Genomic DNA, 19,417 nt, shown 5'->3' with positions numbered 1-19,417 from the left:
ACCGGAAACACTGGTTCATATGTTCTGGCATTGTAATAAAGTAAAGTCCTTTATAGCAGATATCAAACGCAGAATTTTAGATCCGTACGAAATACGCCTCCCTATAAACAGCAAAACTTGGTTCTTCCTAATCGATGCAAATCCACAACAGACACATATATTGGCTTTAGCAAAAATGGTCATATATGAAGCAAGGTTACGAAATATCACACCAGAGGTGACACACCTAATAAACAAACTGAAAATTGTTGTAGAAATAGAACAACAAGCAGCTAATCGCATAAACAAACAAATAGAATTCGAGAAAAAGTGGGGAAGACTAAAAAGCATCGTCGTACAAAACGATGCACATTAACTGCCGTATATTTTTTTTACACAAATCTTTGTACGTCAATCCATAACACAGTTGCACACTTGCAGCACTCTTGCCTGCAAATGCATGCATTTGCATGCATTTGTGGGCATGTAAATTGTATCTTCATGCAATTTGCATCTCATGTGAGATCAGTTTGCATCATTGCATGATGTAGGCTGATCTGCATGAGGAATAGAAATACGTAAAAACACTTAAAAATACATACATAAAATGCATACAATAAATACATAGTATACAGTATACATAAATATACACATCATATTTATAAAACAAACATGCCACAAACACCCGGATGATCCCCAAGGTCACGAGCTCGCCGGTCGCGGGAAGGGACTAGCGGCTGTTTTGTCTTGCATGTGATGTGTGAAAGGAGTAAAACAAAGTAGAAAATAGTAGAGATTCCAGTCACGCCGCCGCCGCCTCGATCGCCCCGGTGACCGGGCTGGCCGAGTCGCCGCCGGCGCGTCTTCCGCCGGCGTCGCTCGCTGCATCGCCGGTGTCATTGATGGTTGATAGTCATTGATAGCTGTTAAAAGTTGATATAAAAACTGTTCTGTATTGATAAATGTAAACCTCTGGGCTTTGTTAAATAATTTGTATTTTTTGCAGTGTTGTTATCCTTATCTTGTGTTGAACGTTTCACCCGGACCTTGCCTCGCTGTTTTGCTCACTCTGACTTGCAGTGCCGCAAAGACCGGTCCCGCGGTGGTGCCATGTGTGCCTTGACCTGTGTAGTGCAACCATTGCAGCGGTGCAGTGATAGTGGGACGCGTGTGAGCTGTTGGGGGGAGTTGTCGTTGCGCGTCGTGCCAGCTGAGGCAGCTGATGAAACGACTGATGAGCCACTGGTGGCGCATCATTGGAGTGGATGATGTCGGATGACTGTGAATGTGATGAGATGATCTGAGTGTAATAAATGTATATTATCGAGAAAAAAAAAACCCTAGGCTGACGAAGGAAGCTGAAATTCCTTCGAAATCTCGCAATGCAAAAAAAAAAACTTTAAGCTGGTGTCTGAATAATCTTACACTAAATGAATCCTTCCAAGCTCAAGAACAACATCCATAATCTGTCTCGTAATATTCGACAAATGTAATATTCTCCAGCAGACGTGGAGCATTCCATGTAGGCGGACTCGAGGACGGGCGATACTGCACGAACCCACCGCAAGGGTGGAAACGATAAGGGCCAGAATGTTTTGTCGCTTACCGAGACAAGTGAACGGCATGTACGAACATGTGGCATCTGCGGACCTATTCGCCAGTCGAGGAACTTTTATGAAGTCTCTTAGAGCCTTCTTAATCTCTCTGACATGACTATACGTACCTATATTTGACAACCCATGAGCACATGTATTTATAGGTTTTAGTATCGGACTGCGTCTGTAAATGGGTGTCATACCTGTGGGCGTTCAAACAAATACATACATACATACATACATACATACATACATACATACATAACGTTGAGCAATGCAATGCTTCCTCCGACTCTGAAGTCGGAGTCGATAAGATTTTGGAGACTCCAACTTCGACTCCATCCCCGGGCAGAACTGTCGACTCCTACCAACTCCGACTCCACCGCCCTGCAGTAGGTTAACTACGACATTTACATGATTGGCGTTGCAGTGGACCAAGAACCCCCGCCAGAGGCGTGGAGCTCAGCAGCCGAGCATAGAACACAGAGCATCGCCTTAGCACAGAGCGCCCCGCCCCGGGATAGCACAGGCTATCCGCCGGCCGAGCACGCAGCACCGGCCGGCCGGCAGAGCGGCGTCGATCGATGCCGCCAGCCGACGGCCGCGAGACCGGCGCGCCGGTGGAGACGAGGAGAGCAGAGCGGCGGCGAACGGGAGCGGAGCGGCCCGAACAGTGACCACAGTCCTCAGTGAGAGCGGAGTGTGCAGGGAAGCGTCTGTAGCCGTCGGAGCGGGAGCGGAGTGGCGCAGGACGAGTCGGAAGTCCTCAGTGACTGTTTCGTGAGGGGAGGCTCCAGGGAGGAGACCGCAGCGAGGCGGCGCGCGTTAAAGAGGCGCCACTGTCGGCGCGGCTGCAGACGGAGGTGAGTGCCACAGTATACTGGCGTGCAGTGCCACACTGCCACAGTATACTGGTCTGTAGTGCCACACCGCCACAGTATACTGGCCTGCAGTGCCACACTGCCACAGTATACCTACAGGCCTGCAGTGCCACACTGCCACAGTATACCTACAGGCCTTCAGTGCCACACTGCCACAGTAATTACTGGCCTGCAGTCAGCAGTGCCACACTGCCACAGTATACAGGCCTGCAGTACCACACTGCCACAGTATATATACACTGCAGTAGTGGTATGCATGTACGCTGACCGGCAGGAGACAGACGATTCAGACGGCTGGCAGTTTGATGGCGGGACTAATATGTAATTGAATAGCACATGCAGTGTTTAACCCTCGCACTTATAAGGGCATGGGTCAGATGGATCCCTCTCCGGTCTTTCGCAAATAACTTGCGTAAAAAGCGGCCGATCGCAACAAAATTTTCAGGCCCTTGAGTCAATCAATGTTACATCTACCCTGAATATTTCATGGCGTTGACCCAAACGACCTTTGACTGATCTGTGACCTGCTTCACCAGACCATGTCGGGCCAGAATATAAGGGCATTCAGATGCAATTCAGCTCATAATAGCATAAGAAATGCATCCAATGGCTTCAGATATTGGTAGTTTGAGGACCCAGATGTGCCAGTTGGAGCCTCAGGCATTGACAGACGGGGCCTCATATATTGACAGTTGGTGCCATAGGTATTGACAGTTTGGGGCGCCGCAATAGGTAGGTATTGACCTTCAGCTGTTGCCCTTTGGCGAGGCTCAGACGTTGACAGGCGGAGAGAGGGAGGTATTGTCAGTGGGGGGCCTCAAATATTGACAGTTCGTGGGGACCCAGGTGTTGGCAGATTTCAGAGGTTAACCCTCGCCGGCACAGGCCATTTTGCGTCCTTCGACGGCACATGGGGGGGGGGGGTACGACCCCCCTCGCGTTTGGCCCCTGATCGAGCTAGAGCTTCGCGGAAAAAAGCGAGCGTGTTGCCCGTCACGAGAGGAAGCCGATGATACCCAATTGTAAGGTCCTAGGTCATCGGGTGACCTTCCAGGTCAGGTCAATGACCCGAAAACCGGGAAAATCGGGACCTGTTAGAAAGTCGTAAAGTGTGGCTAGTTTTGATCAGAGATGATGTCTTCAAGCATTTAGACCAGGTCGGGTCAGGTCCAACCGGTAGGGGTTGTGACGAATATTCGTAATACGTGTCAACCGCCTCTGACAGCTTCGTAACATGTTACGAAGGCACCAAAACTACTTCGCAAATGTTCAAATGGTTGCTAAATTCGAATTCAGCTCCAAAAACTAGCCTAGAAACATGTAAAACTCGAAAAAGTGAACCGAGGTCACCCGAGGTCACCAAAGGTCAATGACCTGACCTGACCTTCAGGTGACCTTGACATCCACCCTAATGTATGGGAGCAACATCAAATCACATGTTTGAACGTTTGAAACCACGAAAAGCTTGCAAACGCGCGGCTAATGCGAGCCGACATACGCCGAATCGCGATTCCGGCCAAACATGGTCTCGGAAAAGAGGTCACAGGTCAAAAGTCATTTGGGTCAGGGTCATGAAATTTTCAGGGTAGGTGTAAAATTGATTAATGCGAGGGTACTGAAAGTTTCGTTGCGATCGGCCGCTTTTTACGCGAGTTATTCGCGAAAAACCTTGGGGGGGGTTGCATCACCCCCCCCCCCCCCTGTGCCGGCGAACAGGGGCCTCAGAGCCTTAAGGCTCAGATGGCGGGGCGGGGCCTCAGATGCTGACAGGCGTGTTGGTCAGATGCTGACAGGCGGCGGCGCCCGCTGAGCAGCCAGCTGTGAGCTGCTGCAGCGCCGGAGCGGCCCGGTCGCCCTGCTGCCAGGCCCGCCGGACGGATGGCTGGCCGGCTGCTGCTGGTCGCTCTGGTGGCGGCCGTCCCACACGGTGAGGAGCCCACCCCACCTGGCTCGGAGTCGCACACCCGCGGACGTCAACGCCAGCTGTTAACGATTGCTCAGCTAAATCGGCATTTACTGTTACGTAATGAACTCAAGCAGGGATGCGAGCAGGGTTTGCAATAATCGCTGCAGGTCGGTCTAAAGGTGTGAGCATTAGATCTGAACCTGAAATTAGTCAGATACAGCACTGAAAATAAATTCACACCCGCTCCTGGTGTTTACACCTTTTTAGGAAATGTTTACACCCCACCGTTTTTTAGCACCTGCACCGGTGTAGTTTCAACACCAAGCTTTGGTGTAAGCATACACTGAATCCTGGTGTAACACCAGGCACATACACTGGCGTATGGCGTTAAATCACTGTAAGTACACCAGTTTGTGGTGCTACACGACGTCTTTACACCATAAAAAGGTGCTACACCATTAATTTGCACCTTCTTTACGGGTACAAAACAAATACCCTTACACCAATGTGTGGTGTTAGTAGCCAATTGGGTACACCCTCTTCCGGTGTTGTGAAGGAGATACACCGGTGTTTGGTGTAGCTGCAGCTCGAGGAGTTAATATATATATATATATATATATATATATATATATATATATATATATATATATATATATATATATATATATATATATATATATATATATATATATATATATATATATATATATATACGTGTGCATGGGTCTGTGTGAACATATGTGACAAGTCCATATGGGTATACTGTGGCTTGCCTAGACCCCATACAAAGCAAAGCATTCCTTAAATAAAGACAATTTATTTTGTAACGTCCGAGACGAGCAATAAACAAATGTTATTAACAAAAATTGCGGCAACTGTGAGTGGCGCTTTCTCAAGTGCACGGGTGGTCACCGGACTCTGCTGACAACATACCAGACCAGACATTTATCTCACACTTATTTATCACACTTATTTATCACACTTATTTATCACACTTATTTATCACACTTATTTATCACACTTATTTATCACTTATTTATCTCACACAGGGCTGCGGAGTCGATGGATTTTCGGCGACTCCGACTCCGACTCCGACTCCGGCTTTCAAAAACCAGCTCCGACTCCGACTCCGACTCCGGGCAGAATTGTCGACTCCGACTGACTCCCAACTCCCGACTCCGACTCCGCAGACCTAGCAGGGCTGCGGAGTCGACAGATTTTCGGTGACTCCGACTCCGACTCCGGATCGGGTTTCTAAAAGCGACTCCGACTCCGACTCCGACTCCGGTCACAACTGTCGACTCCGACCGACTCCGACTCCGACTCCGACTCCGACTCCGACTCCGCAACCCTGATTCTCACACCACCTCCATTCCCCACACAGCCCCGCATCACTCGACTCAAACTGAAGCGCGAATCAACACACCGCCGTTCATTTGAATTTACGCATGTGCACGCGCAGCCGCTCGCGCTGGCCGGCGGCCGGCTGACCTTGAATCCAAGGCCATATCCGATCCATGGTAACGGTGCTAGTAACACCGTTTAGAGATCAATGAACTGGGAGCTACACCATTGTGTGGCGTATGCGATATAACGTCTCTGTCACGGGGTGTTGACACCAAATGGTGGTGTTATTTATCCGTAGCGTCGGTTGGTCTTAGGTGGCATTGGTGTTAATTGTCGGTGTTGATTTTGAACACCGAGTAATTGCACCATTCTTCGGCGTCACACCCCACAGTTACACAGTTGAGTTGTGTTACACCCTACCAAAACGCCTCTCATTTGTGCTTTTTTTCGTGTCACCGGCACGCGAGTGTTAATTTATTTTCAGTGAGGGCTGCGGAGTCGATGAATTTTCGGCGACTCCGACTCCGACTCCGACTCCGGCTTTCAAAAACCAGCTCCGACTCCGACTCCGGGCAGAATTGTCGACTCCGACCGACTCCAACTCCCGACTCCGACTCCGCAGACCTAGCAGGGCTGCGGAGTCGACAGATTTTCGGTGACTCCGACTCCGACTCCAGCTCGGGTTTCTTAAATCGACTCCGACTCTGACTCCGACTCCGGTCACAACTGTCGACTCCGACCGACTCCGACTCCGACTCCGACTCCGACTCCGCAGCCCTGCCGGAGATAGGTATCAAAACTTTACACTTTCGGTACAGTGAGGACCCGCAGCTCCGTCCGATGACCGTTGTCCGCTCTGGGCTGTGGCAGTGTGGGCGGAGATCAACTGCTACCAGTGCTCGTCGCGTAACGGCACCAACCCGGGCTGCGAGGACCCGTTCGCGCCGCTCTCCTCCAACTACGTCAAGGCCTGCAAAGTGCCCAAGCCGAAACACGTCGGCGAGTTCCCGGCCAACTTCTGCGTCAAGGTCACCGGCACGTCCAGTAAGTAGTTACTCTCCGCTGCCGATTCCCGCAAATGTGAACGAACTGCAGGTACATTAATACACTGGCGAACATATTAGGTATGAGCTACACCGGTCGTAAATTACGGTTTTCCGCACCCATTCTGAGCCTCTCCTTCAACATAAATTTATTCGTATCTGTTACAGCCGTGTGTCCGTCTGTTACCCCTGTCTGTCTGTTACAGCCCTGTGTTTGTTCGGCCCTGTATGTCTGTTACAGCCTTGTGTGTCTGTTACAGCCATTTGTGTCTGTTTATACCCCCTGTGTCCTGTGTCTGTTAGTTGTTACAACCCTGTGTCTGTTACAGCCCTGTGTGTCTGTTACAGCCATGTGTGTCTGTTACGGCCCAGCCCTGTGTATCTGTTACAGCCCTGTGTGTCTGTTACAGCCCTGTGTGTCTGTTACAGCCCTGTGTGTCTGTTACAGCCCTGTGTGTCTGTTACATCCATGTGTGTCTGTTACATCCCTGTGTGTCTGTTACAGCTGTCATCTGTGTGTCTGTTACAGCCCTGTGTGTCTGTTACAACCCTGTGTGTCTGTTACAGCCCTGTGTGTCTGTTACAACCCTGTGTGTCTGTTACAGCCCTGTGTGTCTGTTACAACCCTGTGTGTCTGTTACAGCCCTGTGTGTCTGTTACAGCCCTGTGTGTCTGTTACAACCCTGTGTGTCTGTTACAACCCTGTGTGCCTGTTACAACCCTGTGTGTCTGTTACATCCCTGTGTGTCTGTTACAGCCCTGTGTCTGTTACAGCCCTGTGTGTCTGTTACAGCCCTGTGTGTCTGTTACAGCCCTGTGTGTCTGTTACAACCCTGTGTGTCTGTTACAGCCCTGTGTGTCTGTTACAACCCTGTGTGTCTGTTACAGCCCTGTGTGTCTGTTACAGCCCTGTGTGTCTGTTACAACCCTGTGTGTCTGTTACAGCCCTGTGTGTCTGTTACAACCTGTGTGTCTGTTACAGCCCTGTGTGTCTGTTACAACCCTGTGTGTCTGTTACAGCCCTGTGTGTCTGTTACAGCCCTGTGTGTCTGTTACAGTCCTGTGTGTCTGTTACAACCCTGTGTGTCTGTTACAGCCCTGTGTGTCTGTTACATCCCTGTGTGTCTGTTAAATCCCTGTGTGTCTGTTACATCCCTGTGTGTCTGTTACAGCCCTGTGTGTCTGTTACAGCCCTGTGTGTCTGTTACAACCATGTGTGTCTGTTACAGCCCTGTGTGTCTGTTACAGCCGTGTCCGTCTGTTACAGCCCTGTGTGTCTGTTACAACCCTGTGTGTCTGTTACAGCCCTGTGTGTCTGTTACATCCCTGTGTGTCTGTTACAACCCTGTGTGTCTGTTACAGCCCTGTGTGTCTGTTACAACCTATGTGTCTGTTACAGCCCTGTGTGTCTGTTACAACCCTGTGTGTCTGTTACAGCCCTGTGTGTCTGTTACAGCCCTGTGTGTCTGTTACAACCCTGTGTGTCTGTTACAGTCCTGTGTGTCTGTTACAGCCCTGTGTGTCTGTTACAACCCTGTGTGTCTGTTACAACCTGTGTGTCTGTTACAGCCCTGTGTGTCTGTTACAACCGTGTGTCTGTTACAGCCCTGTGTGTCTGTTACAGCCCTGTGTGTCTGTTACAGCCCTGTGTGTCTGTTACAACCCTGTGTGTCTGTTACAGCCCTGTGTGTCTGTTACATCCATGTGTGTCTGTTACAGCCCTGTGTGTCTGTTACATCCCTGTGTGTCTGTTACAGCCCTGTGTCTGTTACAGCCCTGTGTGTCTGTTACAGCCCTGTGTGTCTATTACAACCCTGTGTGTCTGTTACAGCCCTGTATCTGTTACAGCCCTGTGTGTCTGTTACAGCCCTGTGTTTTTGTTACAGCCACCACGGGCGAGGTACTCGTCATCCGCAACTGCGTCCTCAAGAACATGGAGTCGCAGTGCGGCGCGTTCCGCTTCGAGGACGAGATGCTGCACGGCTGTGTGCTGACCTGTAACTACGACGGCTGCAATGGGGCTGTGTCGCAGCGGGCCGGCGCGCTGCCGGCGGCTGTGTGCGCCGCCGGGGCGCTGCTGCTGCTGCTGCTCCGGCTGGCCGGCTGAGCCGGCTGAGCGGGCTCTGCTGCTGACCGGCTGAGCGGGGGCTGCTGCTGCTCCGGCTGGCAGGCTGAGCGGGCACTGCTGCTGGCCGGCTGAGCCGGCGCCCCTGCTGCTGGCCAGCTGAGCGGGCTCTGCTCCGGCTGAGCGGGCTCTGCTGCTGACCGGCTGAGCGGGGGCTGCTGCTGCTCCGGCTGACCGGCTGAGCGGACTGAGCGGGCTCTGCTGCTGACCAGCTGACCAGCTGAGCGGGCCGCGCTGCTGGCCGGCTGAGCGGGCACTGCTGCTGCTCCGGCTGGCCGGCTGAGCGGGGGCTGCTGCTGCTGCTGCTGAGCTGATCCTGCTGCTGACCGGCTGGCCGGCTGAGCGGGCACTGCTGCTGGCCGGCTGAGATGACTGAGCGGGCGAGCGCCGTACTCTATGTACACACCACCCTTCAGAGGCATAGTTATTCATTTACGAGTACTTCAAAGTGACCGCTTTACACGGCATCACTCCGGGGACCGTGATTAGAATAATGTTTAGCTGCTTGCCGATAGGTGTTAGGGCCGACCAAGTAGGTAAGTACCTACCCACTCCAAGGCCGGCCACAGATAGAAACATAAAGCGGTTACCTATAATCCCTTCCTTAATGAAGGACTGCGAAGGAAGGGCTTCTAGTTCAAAAGAACATTCCTCGCCACTCGCCAGGTTGCGAAGCACTACCCCACGGATGTTCTTAAAACTGAAAGGTAAGTGATAGGAGCTATGGTGATCCACATTCGAAGGCAAGTCAAATGCCCGTCCAGCAACTCTTCAAATGGCCTTCTTTCCTCAGCCTAAATTACCAAGGAATAGGCATGTCCTGCTACCTGCTGAGGAATTTCCAGGCTAGGTACCTACGAGTATGTTTGGGGTTCAGTTTGATCCTACGATAGTGTGGCAATAGGGGATCTTACGAGCATCTTTCGATATTCCTCACACTAACGCATGTCGAGTTCTGTTTCGATTCATGACACACAAACCATGGCAACTGTTTATCCAATGGCCTTTGCCTGTGATCCCCGTGATCCCAACGTGCATGAGAAGGATTTTGATGCTTTGGTGATCTAAGGCTCATATTTGGAAAATGATGAGAATGTTATTGAAGCCGACTTATAAGGTATAAGTAGGCATAAGTAATCAGAGATAATGTGCCATTGATGTGACACGTGGAGGTTTGAGGTCGCGGAAGGCAGTGACACGGACTGTTGTCACCGACACCGCGCCGGATCGGAGCACGGGAAGACGCATTGCGCGCACACTCCCTGCTGCCCGTATCAGACGTGGGCCCGCTGACGGCCCGAGACGCACAGCTCCCGCGCGTGACGACTGCAGGAGCGTCGCACAGCTGATCGCCTGCTCTGTCTCCGCCTCTCTGTCTCTGTCTCTGTCTCTCTGTCTGTCTCTCTCTCTCTCTCTCTCTCTCTCTCTCTCTCTCTCTCTCTCTCTCTCTCTCTCTCTCTCTCTCTCTCTCTCTCTCTCTCTCTCTCTCTCTCTCTCTCTCTCTCTCTCTCTCTCTCTCTCTCTCTCTTTCTCTCTCCCTCTCTCTCTCTCTCTCTCTCTCTCTCTCTCTCTCTCTCTCTCTCTCTCTCTCTCTCTCTCTCCTGGTTTATCACACGAATTATCGCAAGTGTGCAATCATTATCATGTGCCAATGCGTATCAAATTACGCAGAGTGTATACGCTCCTGTATTGATGTTCTAGACTGTAAATAAATATATTTACCCTGAGCCGTATTATTTCACCTCAATAATAGGGCTATAGACCTGATTATCGCCGCTAGCTGTTGACAGCACATGGTCTAAATCACCTATCGTAGTCTTTCAGGGTACGTGCCGAGTGCTCTCAGGAGGCCCTCCGAGATTTATCTTAGTTCCATGCACGGGGTGCACTCCCGTGAACGGCTATCGATAGGGCAAAACAGAATGTCAACGGCAGCACAAAGTGGAAGACATGTTTCCATATTCAAAACAGTTTTATTAAAAGCGATTTATGTGCGGCGGTGCCCCATCACTAGCCTCGGCCGGCCGGGCGAGCTCGGCCCGGGGGGTGCCACCCCCTTCAACTGAGGATCAGCCTTCCGAGCGGCTGCGCCCCCTCCCCCGAGCAGTCAGTCCGGGGTGCCGCCCTCCCCCGAGCAGTCAGTCCGGGGTGCCGCCCTCCAGCTGCGGTCAGCTCGGCCGGTCACTGACAGTCGGCCGGCACAGGCAGCACGGCCCGGCCGCCGGCCACTGACAGTCGGCCGGCACAGGCAGCACGGCCCGGCCGCCGGCCACTGACAGTCGGCCGGCACAGGCAGCACAGCCCGGCCGCCGGCCACCCTCCTCAGCAGCTGACCCGGCTCGCCACCCTCCCCGGCCCGCTGACCCGGGTGTCAAACGGTCACTGAGACACTGACGCCGCACAGCGTCACTGACCCGAGGCGCCGCACTCTCCCGGTCCGCGGCCGAGCGCGTGCCGCCTTCAGAGGGGGGGGGGGAGGGGCGCCCCGCGGCCCGGGTGCCACCGGCGGCGGGCGGCAGCACCCCGATCACGACTCGGCTCGCCCGGTCCCGGAATGAAGCCAGTATCACAGCGAGGCAGGCGCGGCTGGCCTGGCTCGGTCGCCGACAGGTGGCGCCACTGAGGTCTCCGACTCTCGGTACATACATTACAGGCCTCCGCACCTCACACAACCACCGTCCGCAGCGCCCGCGCGCCGATGTGCAGACAGCATACTGTTGGCGAGGCTGGCCGGTCCTTCGGAGAGGTCGGCCCCATGCCGGCGCCCCGGCGCGCACCACTCACTGACGGGGTCCCACCGCGGCCACCCCTAGCTCACAGCGCCTCCTACTCACAATGAATCACACATGCCCCATGATGAAGATGATTTCGGCTGGCCGGCGCGTCAGTCGCTCACGCGGCGAGGTGCATTGGTCGGTCAACAGCTCGCCACCTTTCCCATTCCCACACACAGCGAGCGTCCGGGAGCGGACGGAGGGGCGGGCCGAGACTGACTGCCTGGCGGCCGCGCGGCGCCCGCAGCCCAGCGCCGCGCGGGGGTCCCCTCCCTGTCCGACCGGGGCTCCGGCGTCGGTCCGCGCCCTGCCGTCCGCAGAGGTGGTCTGGCCGTCCTGCGGGCTCTGCTCAGACGGCGTCCTCGGGCGAGCCGTCGTTCTCGTCGCTGACGATCAGCTCTGGCACGTGCTGTGAGCCGGGCGTGCTGGCGGCTGTGCCGGCGGCGGCCTCCAGTCGGCGGCGCACCAGCGGCACCAGGAAGCTGGTCACGCTGGAGAGCACCAGCAGGCCGCCGGCCGCGTAAAACGACACGTTGTAGTCGCCCGTGTAGTCGTAGAGGGCGCCTGGGGACATGTCGGAGCGGCGCCGTCAGCGGCCGACCGGACAGCCCGTCAGGGACCGGGGGCGGGGGAGGCGGGGGCAGGGAGCGGGGGGGGGGGGCAGGGAGCGGGGGGGGGGGCGGGGGCAGGGAGCGGGCCGACAAGGACCGGGGTCAGGGGACAGGGTACAGGGAAAGGAGACAGGGGACAGGTAACAGGGGACCGAAGACCGAAGACCGACGACCAGGGGCAGGGACAGGGGTCATGGGCAAGTGGCCGGGTCATGGGTCAGGGCAGAGGTCATGAGCAAGGAGCCAGGGCAGGGATCAGGGGCCGAGGTCAGGGCCAGGGGATGAGGTCAGGGTCAGATCACGAGGTCAGGCTGGGTAAGGGACCGATGTCGGGGGTCAGGGACCGAGGTTATGGATGAAGGACTGGGACACGAGACCACGGACCGGAAAATTCATGGGTCAGCGACAAGTGACTGGGGTCAGAGTCAGGGACAAGGTTTTGAGGACCAGGGCCAAGTGATAAGACAGGATTGAGGCCAGGGTCAGGGACCAGGATCAGCGGTCAGCGATCACATGAGGGGTACATTGGGTATAAGAACAAACACTGGTCGGCAGTGAGGGTGGCGGGACAATGGAACATGTGGCAGTCAATGAGCGTTTGAGAAAGCACTGCAGAACAGAGTGATTCTTTGTGTGCACTGAACGCTCGAAATAGCAAGCACACCATAGATGCTTGGTATGCGATTGGCCGGTAAAAGCTTAGAAATTGACTTGCTAGCCTTGGTACAAATTAACGTATAATGAGCGTCAATAACAACATTTTACTCAACACTCGGAAGCTTTGGCAAAGCTGTATAACATTAATTCTTACCGATGTCACAAGTGGTTACTGTTTTGATATGTAGCATGTTAAGTCAACGAAACTTGTTGTTAAAAAGAAATAGAGTAAAAAGAAAAGAAAACTCAAATTAACTTTAAAAAGACTGAAAACAACGACCATACAAACAATGCAACACAAAATCAGTATCCCTTGTTAGACTTGCAAACAATGTAGTATTTGAAAACGGTTAGTTTTATAAAAAGAAGCATACGAAGCAACTACAAGGAAACTCAACTGTTATTAAACTACTTCTAAAGTAGGTACAAGTTAAAACTAATGAAAACTAAGGCAATAGGAAGCACAAAATAAAACAAAACAACTAAAACAACCACATTGAAGGCATGCAAAACACAAAGGCAACAACACAAACACACGTGTATGGAAAGTTGGAGTAATGTCGAAACAGGACACAGCTCAAGCCATCCATGGAAGCGTGGATGTTCCGTTTGCGGCGTCGTGGGTAGGTATCTTTAGTTGAATATTGTGCCGTTGTCAGCGACCGGAGTTAACAGGGTGTAAGGGCCACAGGAGGCACAAAATGGTGACAGAGGCCCGCCTGTCTGCGCCCTCACACCCCAGTCTCAGAGAACACGTGCCGTTGGGTCGGAGTTCGTACGGACTCTAATCACAGACAATCGGAGAATGACAACGTCTCGAACGGCGCGACAGCAGTTTTAGGTATTTACTTTAGGTTATAGGTGTATACGTGCAAATCGCACACGATCTATCAAAGGCTGGCTGTCATGTCACTGGGTTCGATTGTGCTAAATCCAGTAACGGCCAGCTGAGAGTCGGAAGTTGTGCCGAGTGTGCCTGCCCTCCGGCCCGGCCGTGTTGGCACTCGCCGTCAGCCCTGGGTATGGGTATGGGTATGGGTATGGGTATGGCCTGCACGGGTCAGGGTGGATTGGAGCCACTGCGGCGGATCCCGACCCACACAGCCAGCACCCTACCCCGCGGATCGACTGAGGGCTGCATGGATGGTAATATCTAATGTTTAGTTGACTACACTGCCGATAGAATCCATGCCTGATGCCCAGATGACAGGCGAAACAACTTAATAAAGGACAATCAAATGACGAAGCACTCTGGTGAACAGCATTATATGTAATATATTTAATGGAATAACCTTCTGTTCAAAATTCTAAAAATTGCCAAAAGTTACCAAAAACACTTGAATATATTTCGGAGACGTTCCTTCATCGGTTCAAGTGATAAACATTTATAGCGCCACATTTGCCGTTAACATATCTGATCCATGTTTTTTAAATATAAATCTCGCGTCTAGGTTGAGATGTGTCTTCTAATTTACATCGACAGAATTACCTTTACAGCGTACGAACAAAATTAGCTCCTACACTTAACAGGTTATAGGTCATAATGTTGATTCACACTTACAATGTTAATAGGTTACAATATAGGGGGAGAGAAAGCGGGCAGGGATGAGGGGGGGGGGAGAATTCTAGGCAGGTCACATCAGTACTATGCCTACCAAAAGTAAACACCGGTGCCTGACAGGATAATTAAGTATGCAAACGAATGAATGACTTGAATGAATGCACGAATGAATGAAGTATGAAAGAGAGGGGCATAAGCATATTATAGGTGAGCAGTCGAATAAGAGAGAGAGAGAGAGAGAAATACACACAATAATAATCATCGCTTCACATAAGAAGTGTGTCTGTGTGGGAGGGGGGGGGGTCGTACAACAAATCGAAACACGTCATATACCAGAGCCTATGATCAATAACCGTGTGGTATTCTAGCTCCTACCGGGGACCCGTAACGGACACCACTACTTGACGGTTTACACGATCGTCCATGATGCCACGTTTGTGTTGAGTGCTGGTCGCTCGTCTCTAATATGAAGAGATTCAGCAATCTTTCTCTCGCGCTCAGTCTTGCACACTTGTATTATTGCAGCTGTCACGTGTGATGGGCTCGGTTGTATGCCACGGTGATCTTCCCGGAAATGGTCCCCGAGAGGTGAATCTCTGCGTTGGTTTTTCGCGTCTCGTAAATGTTCATTGTACCGGAGTCGCACCATTCTGCCGGTTTCCCCGATGTATGTCTTCTGGCAGAGGGTACACGTCAGTTGGTAGATGACTCCGGATGTGTGACATCGTCCTCGAAGACCCGCCGCGCACGCATGACAGCGAGCTCCTCCCGGGCAGGGTGGGGGTTTGAGGGCTGACCGTACCAGATGTTGTTTGATGGTGTTATCGTTCGTCCAGGCCACTCCCAGATCCTGCTGGCCGCTGCCCCTCACCACCGCCTGTACGGATCTTGTCAGCTGGTCGTCGCACGGATCACACACCTTTTCACCGACAATGGATACAAGCTCAAGACAATCAACAGAGCCATTGAGGACTGTATGAAATCCACAGACCAAAGGAAAAGGAACAGAACATCAATCACCCGACTAGTTCTCCCCTTCATCGACGACCAGCTGACAAGATCCGTACAGGCGGTGGTGAGGGGCAGCGGCCAGCAGGATCTGGGAGTGGCCTGGACGAACGATAACACCATCAAACAACATCTGGTACGGTCAGCCCTCAAACCCCCACCCTGCCCGGGAGGAGCTCGCTGTCATGCGTGCGCGGCGGGTCTTCGAGGACGATGTCACACATCCGGAGTCATCTACCAACTGACGTGTACCCTCTGCCAGAAGACATACATCGGGGAAACCGGCAGAATGGTGCGACTCCGGTACAATGAACATTTACGAGACGCGAAAAACCAACGCAGAGATTCACCTCTCGGGGACCATTTCCGGGAAGATCACCGTGGCATACAACCGAGCCCATCACACGTGACAGCTGCAATAATACAAGTGTGCAAGACTGAGCGCGAGAGAAAGATTGCTGAATCTCTTCATATTAGAGACGAGCGACCAGCACTCAACACAAACGTGGCATCATGGACGATCGTGTAAACCGTCAAGTAGTGGTGTCCGTTACGGGTCCCCGGTAGGAGCTAGAATACCACACGGTTATTGATCATAGGCTCTGGTATATGACGTGTTTCGATTTGTTGTACGACCCCCCCCCCCCCTCCCACACAGACACACTTCTTATGTGAAGCGATGATTATTATTGTGTGTATTTCTCTCTCTCTCTCTCTCTTATTCGACTGCTCACCTATAATATGCTTATGCCCCTCTCTTTCATACTTCATTCATTCGTGCATTCATTCAAGTCATTCATTCGTTTGCATACTTAATTATCCTGTCAGGCACCGGTGTTTACTTTTGGTAGGCATAGTACTGATGTGACCTGCCTAGAATTCTCCCCCCCCCCTCATCCCTGCCCGCTTTCTCTCCCCCTATATTGTAACCTATTAACATTGTAAGTGTGAATCAACATTATGACCTATAACCTGTTAAGTGTAGGAGCTAATTTTGTTCGTACGCTGTAAAGGTAATTCTGTCGATGTAAATTAGAAGACACATCTCAACCTAGACGCGAGATTTATATTTAAAAAACATGGATCAGATATGTTAACGGCAAATGTGGCGCTATAAATGTTTATCACTTGAACCGATGAAGGAACGTCTCCGAAATATATTCAAGTGTTTTTGGTAACTTTTGGCAATTTTTAGAATTTTGAACAGAAGGTTATTCCATTAAATATATTAATAAAGGACAAGTGAAATATGATGATCAAAAACCGTAGCCTCATACTAAGGTAAATATATTGCCGAATATAATTAAGTGAAACAAAGGTTAAGTGAAGTTGACTAAAGTAAAGGTTAGTAAAAAAGAAGTTCAGTAAACTTAAGTACGTTTTTCATCATCATATTATTTAGGTACAGGGACCCGCAGTTGCTACTGTACACATATATTACCAATTTAGAATTGCGCTATTATTTGCTAAGTGCTGGCCATTGGAGAAAGAAAATGTAGCGCAAAGTATGGAGGAATAACACATGTTTGCTCCTAGCACTTATGTTTTGTATAATTCCTCTTACCGCACCAGATATTCTTCCAAAACTACAATCGTGCTATTTTTCCGCGCCGGTTGCCTCCCCAGAGCCCGTCCTTGGTATCGCCTATAGCCTCCGTTCCCGCTACGTGAATGAAAGTCACGTGACTACTACAGGTTTGCGCTCAGTACTAACACACCTAGCCCGAGGGCCGGTCCGTAGCGGGGAGGGGTAGAACGCCAGAGCTCCAGCGCAGTGGAGGTAGTGGTGGCCCGTATCATAAAGAGGCAACCGTAAGCAGAACTACAATTGCCGCAGTATAAGATTATGATCAAGTTTTCTTTAAATGTATTGATTGACAAGAAAGTGCAATGCTTATCCGATATAATAAAACGGTGTCCAAGGCCTTGGAAGAACTATAAACCATATTCAGCAACGTATAAATTTCTGATACAGGCCATGACCTTTCACCTTGCCTCCGGGGAGGACCGCTCAGGAGCCACATACCGAACGAATCGAGGCCTCGCAGCGCGGCGGCAGAGGAGGTGGATAAACCATCGCCAGATCTTTCGGTTACTTATGTTTCCAGAAAAAGGAGGGGGAGGGTGGAGGATGAGGGCTATTTTCACCCACTCACCAATCATTTCCTTATTAACTTATAGCTTACCGAAAAAATGCAACACAATGGTGGCCGTCACGAGATGTAGCGAAGAGTGCCACACCGGAACTTTAAGCATTGGAATTCAGGCCAGTGATCCTGAAGCATTATTTTATTTTTGTCGTGCATAAGCTGGGATGACGTGGTCCAAGTTAATTGCGAAGAAACGGTTTTAGTTTCAGGACATTTATGAGGCTAGTCGCGCCAAATAGTATACGTTTGTTGTAAAATGTCAAATAGAATATTGACATGCTATCCAGATGATGGAATTTATTTGACACAAGAAGTCAAAAAGTGTCATCGTTAGTCATCCTGCATACCTATAAATCGATTCGTCACCTTGGTTCGAGCTCATTAGTTCTTTTCGTGGATGATCGGTTTCGTTTTCTTTTCTTTTCTTTTTGGGGGGGGGGGACAGTTTATGAGCCAGTAACCACCCTCCCCAGTCCCCCAAACAACAATTGTTGACAAATACTGTGATGGCCTAAAAAATGCCCTCAATTGTGTAACGTAGGGAAGAATGAGGTAAGTTGAGCCGCTTTTTGTTGCTAACTTACTGATCATTTTTCTGCGTTTACGGGTTGGACGGACAGAGTGGTCATTGCGCATGTAATGGTGGCCAGAAATGTTTCATACCGCTTATTTTTGTACTAAAAGGCTACGTCAAAAATCATCTTGCACGTTGCTCATCTTACCCCATGGGCGGAGTAAGTTGAGACACGTCGTGGGGAAAGTTGAGCATGGATAGAAAAAGCGAACGTCTTCTTTTCCCGGGCGCGGCGAAGAGTGGGCTCTTTTATTTACTCCATGGCATACATACTTATGGCAAAGTTTTTTTCCTCCATCAAAAAGTGACTGTTTTAAGCCTTCCAATAACTCGTCAAGTTTTCTATCACGGAAGAAATCATTTTATCCTTCAGATAATCTGCAAATCACTTACAACTTGTGTAATCAACAAAGAAAAACAATTTCCTACCATTTTTATTCAGCAGAAACAAGCGCAGCTCAGTTTGGTTTTCGCCAGCGGAGACAACAATGGCTTATCCGGCTCATCTTCTCCTAGGTGAAAATGGCTCATCTTGCCCCACCCGTGGCCATTTTCGATTAATGACACCCGCTAAGGAAAATAATCATGCACCGCAGATAACAACCATCTCATTTTAAAGGCAAAACATGTCTTAGTTATCAGGGACGATACCACATGTTACCGGGTGCTGAGCGTGAGAACGTTGCCGTCTCAACGTGAAAGACTGCAGCATCGTAAGCGAACGGCACATGGAAGCTCAAGTCAATTAGCGCCATAGGAGCTGAGAAACATGGGGTGGCTAAACTTGCCCCTTGGCTCATCTTACCTCACTCTCCCCTATTTGGGGCTCTCAGCCTTGATTTGTTAAAGTTATTCGTCTGTTCATTATAAAGATCTGTCAAATTTGCCGTATCATTAAACTTTTATTGAGTTTGTATTTCACACTTATCTAAAATGAACAATTTTGTCACTGGCTTCTTTTTTAATGGAATTGGATGGTCGCATGAATGAACGAATGAATAGCTCCATTTGAGCATCAGCTGAAATCAATCCTAAAATTTAATCTACCAGTCTGCAATGAAAAGGTTTAAAAACCAGTGCAAGTTAGGTGCAGTTTCTAATCTATCCCGTTTTTTTATTAAGTGTCTCATAGCTCCTTAATCTTGAGACGCTTCTCTCACGATTCATTTTATGTGGTGCTTATACATTGTTCAAGAAGTTATACAT

The 19,417-nt window shown here is 50.7% G+C and overlaps 2 protein-coding genes across 6 annotated transcripts in view; one reads left to right on the top strand and one right to left on the bottom strand.

Annotated features, from left to right (window-relative positions):
- Positions 1 to 2,153: 2,153 nt before the first annotated feature.
- On the top strand, positions 2,154 to 9,091 carry LOC122365764. Its single transcript, XM_043337254.1, has 4 exons — positions 2,154 to 2,437; positions 4,239 to 4,382; positions 6,579 to 6,752; positions 8,638 to 9,091. Exons 2-4 carry the CDS (start codon positions 4,334 to 4,336, stop codon positions 8,856 to 8,858), a joined length of 444 nt encoding a protein of 147 aa, XP_043193189.1. The 5' UTR covers positions 2,154 to 2,437; positions 4,239 to 4,333; the 3' UTR covers positions 8,859 to 9,091.
- Positions 9,092 to 10,829: 1,738 nt separating this feature from the next.
- The window catches only part of LOC122365772, a 75,078-nt gene continuing 66,490 nt past the window's right edge, over positions 10,830 to 19,417 (bottom strand). For all 5 annotated transcript variants that reach the window (XM_043337298.1, XM_043337294.1, XM_043337296.1 and 2 more), the window contains one exon: positions 10,830 to 12,214. In XM_043337298.1, the coding sequence (XP_043193233.1) occupies positions 12,000 to 12,214 (215 nt within the window). In that variant the 3' untranslated portion in view covers positions 10,830 to 11,999. The remainder of the gene's footprint in view (positions 12,215 to 19,417) is intronic.

Source organism: Amphibalanus amphitrite, unplaced genomic scaffold (genome assembly GCF_019059575.1).
Source record: "Amphibalanus amphitrite isolate SeventyFive unplaced genomic scaffold, NRLGWU_Aamphi_draft 000762F_arrow, whole genome shotgun sequence".
Taxonomy (NCBI): domain Eukaryota; kingdom Metazoa; phylum Arthropoda; class Thecostraca; order Balanomorpha; family Balanidae; genus Amphibalanus; species Amphibalanus amphitrite.
The sequence above is the reverse complement of the archived record's forward strand: the minus strand, read 5'-3'. Positions and strand labels throughout refer to the sequence as shown.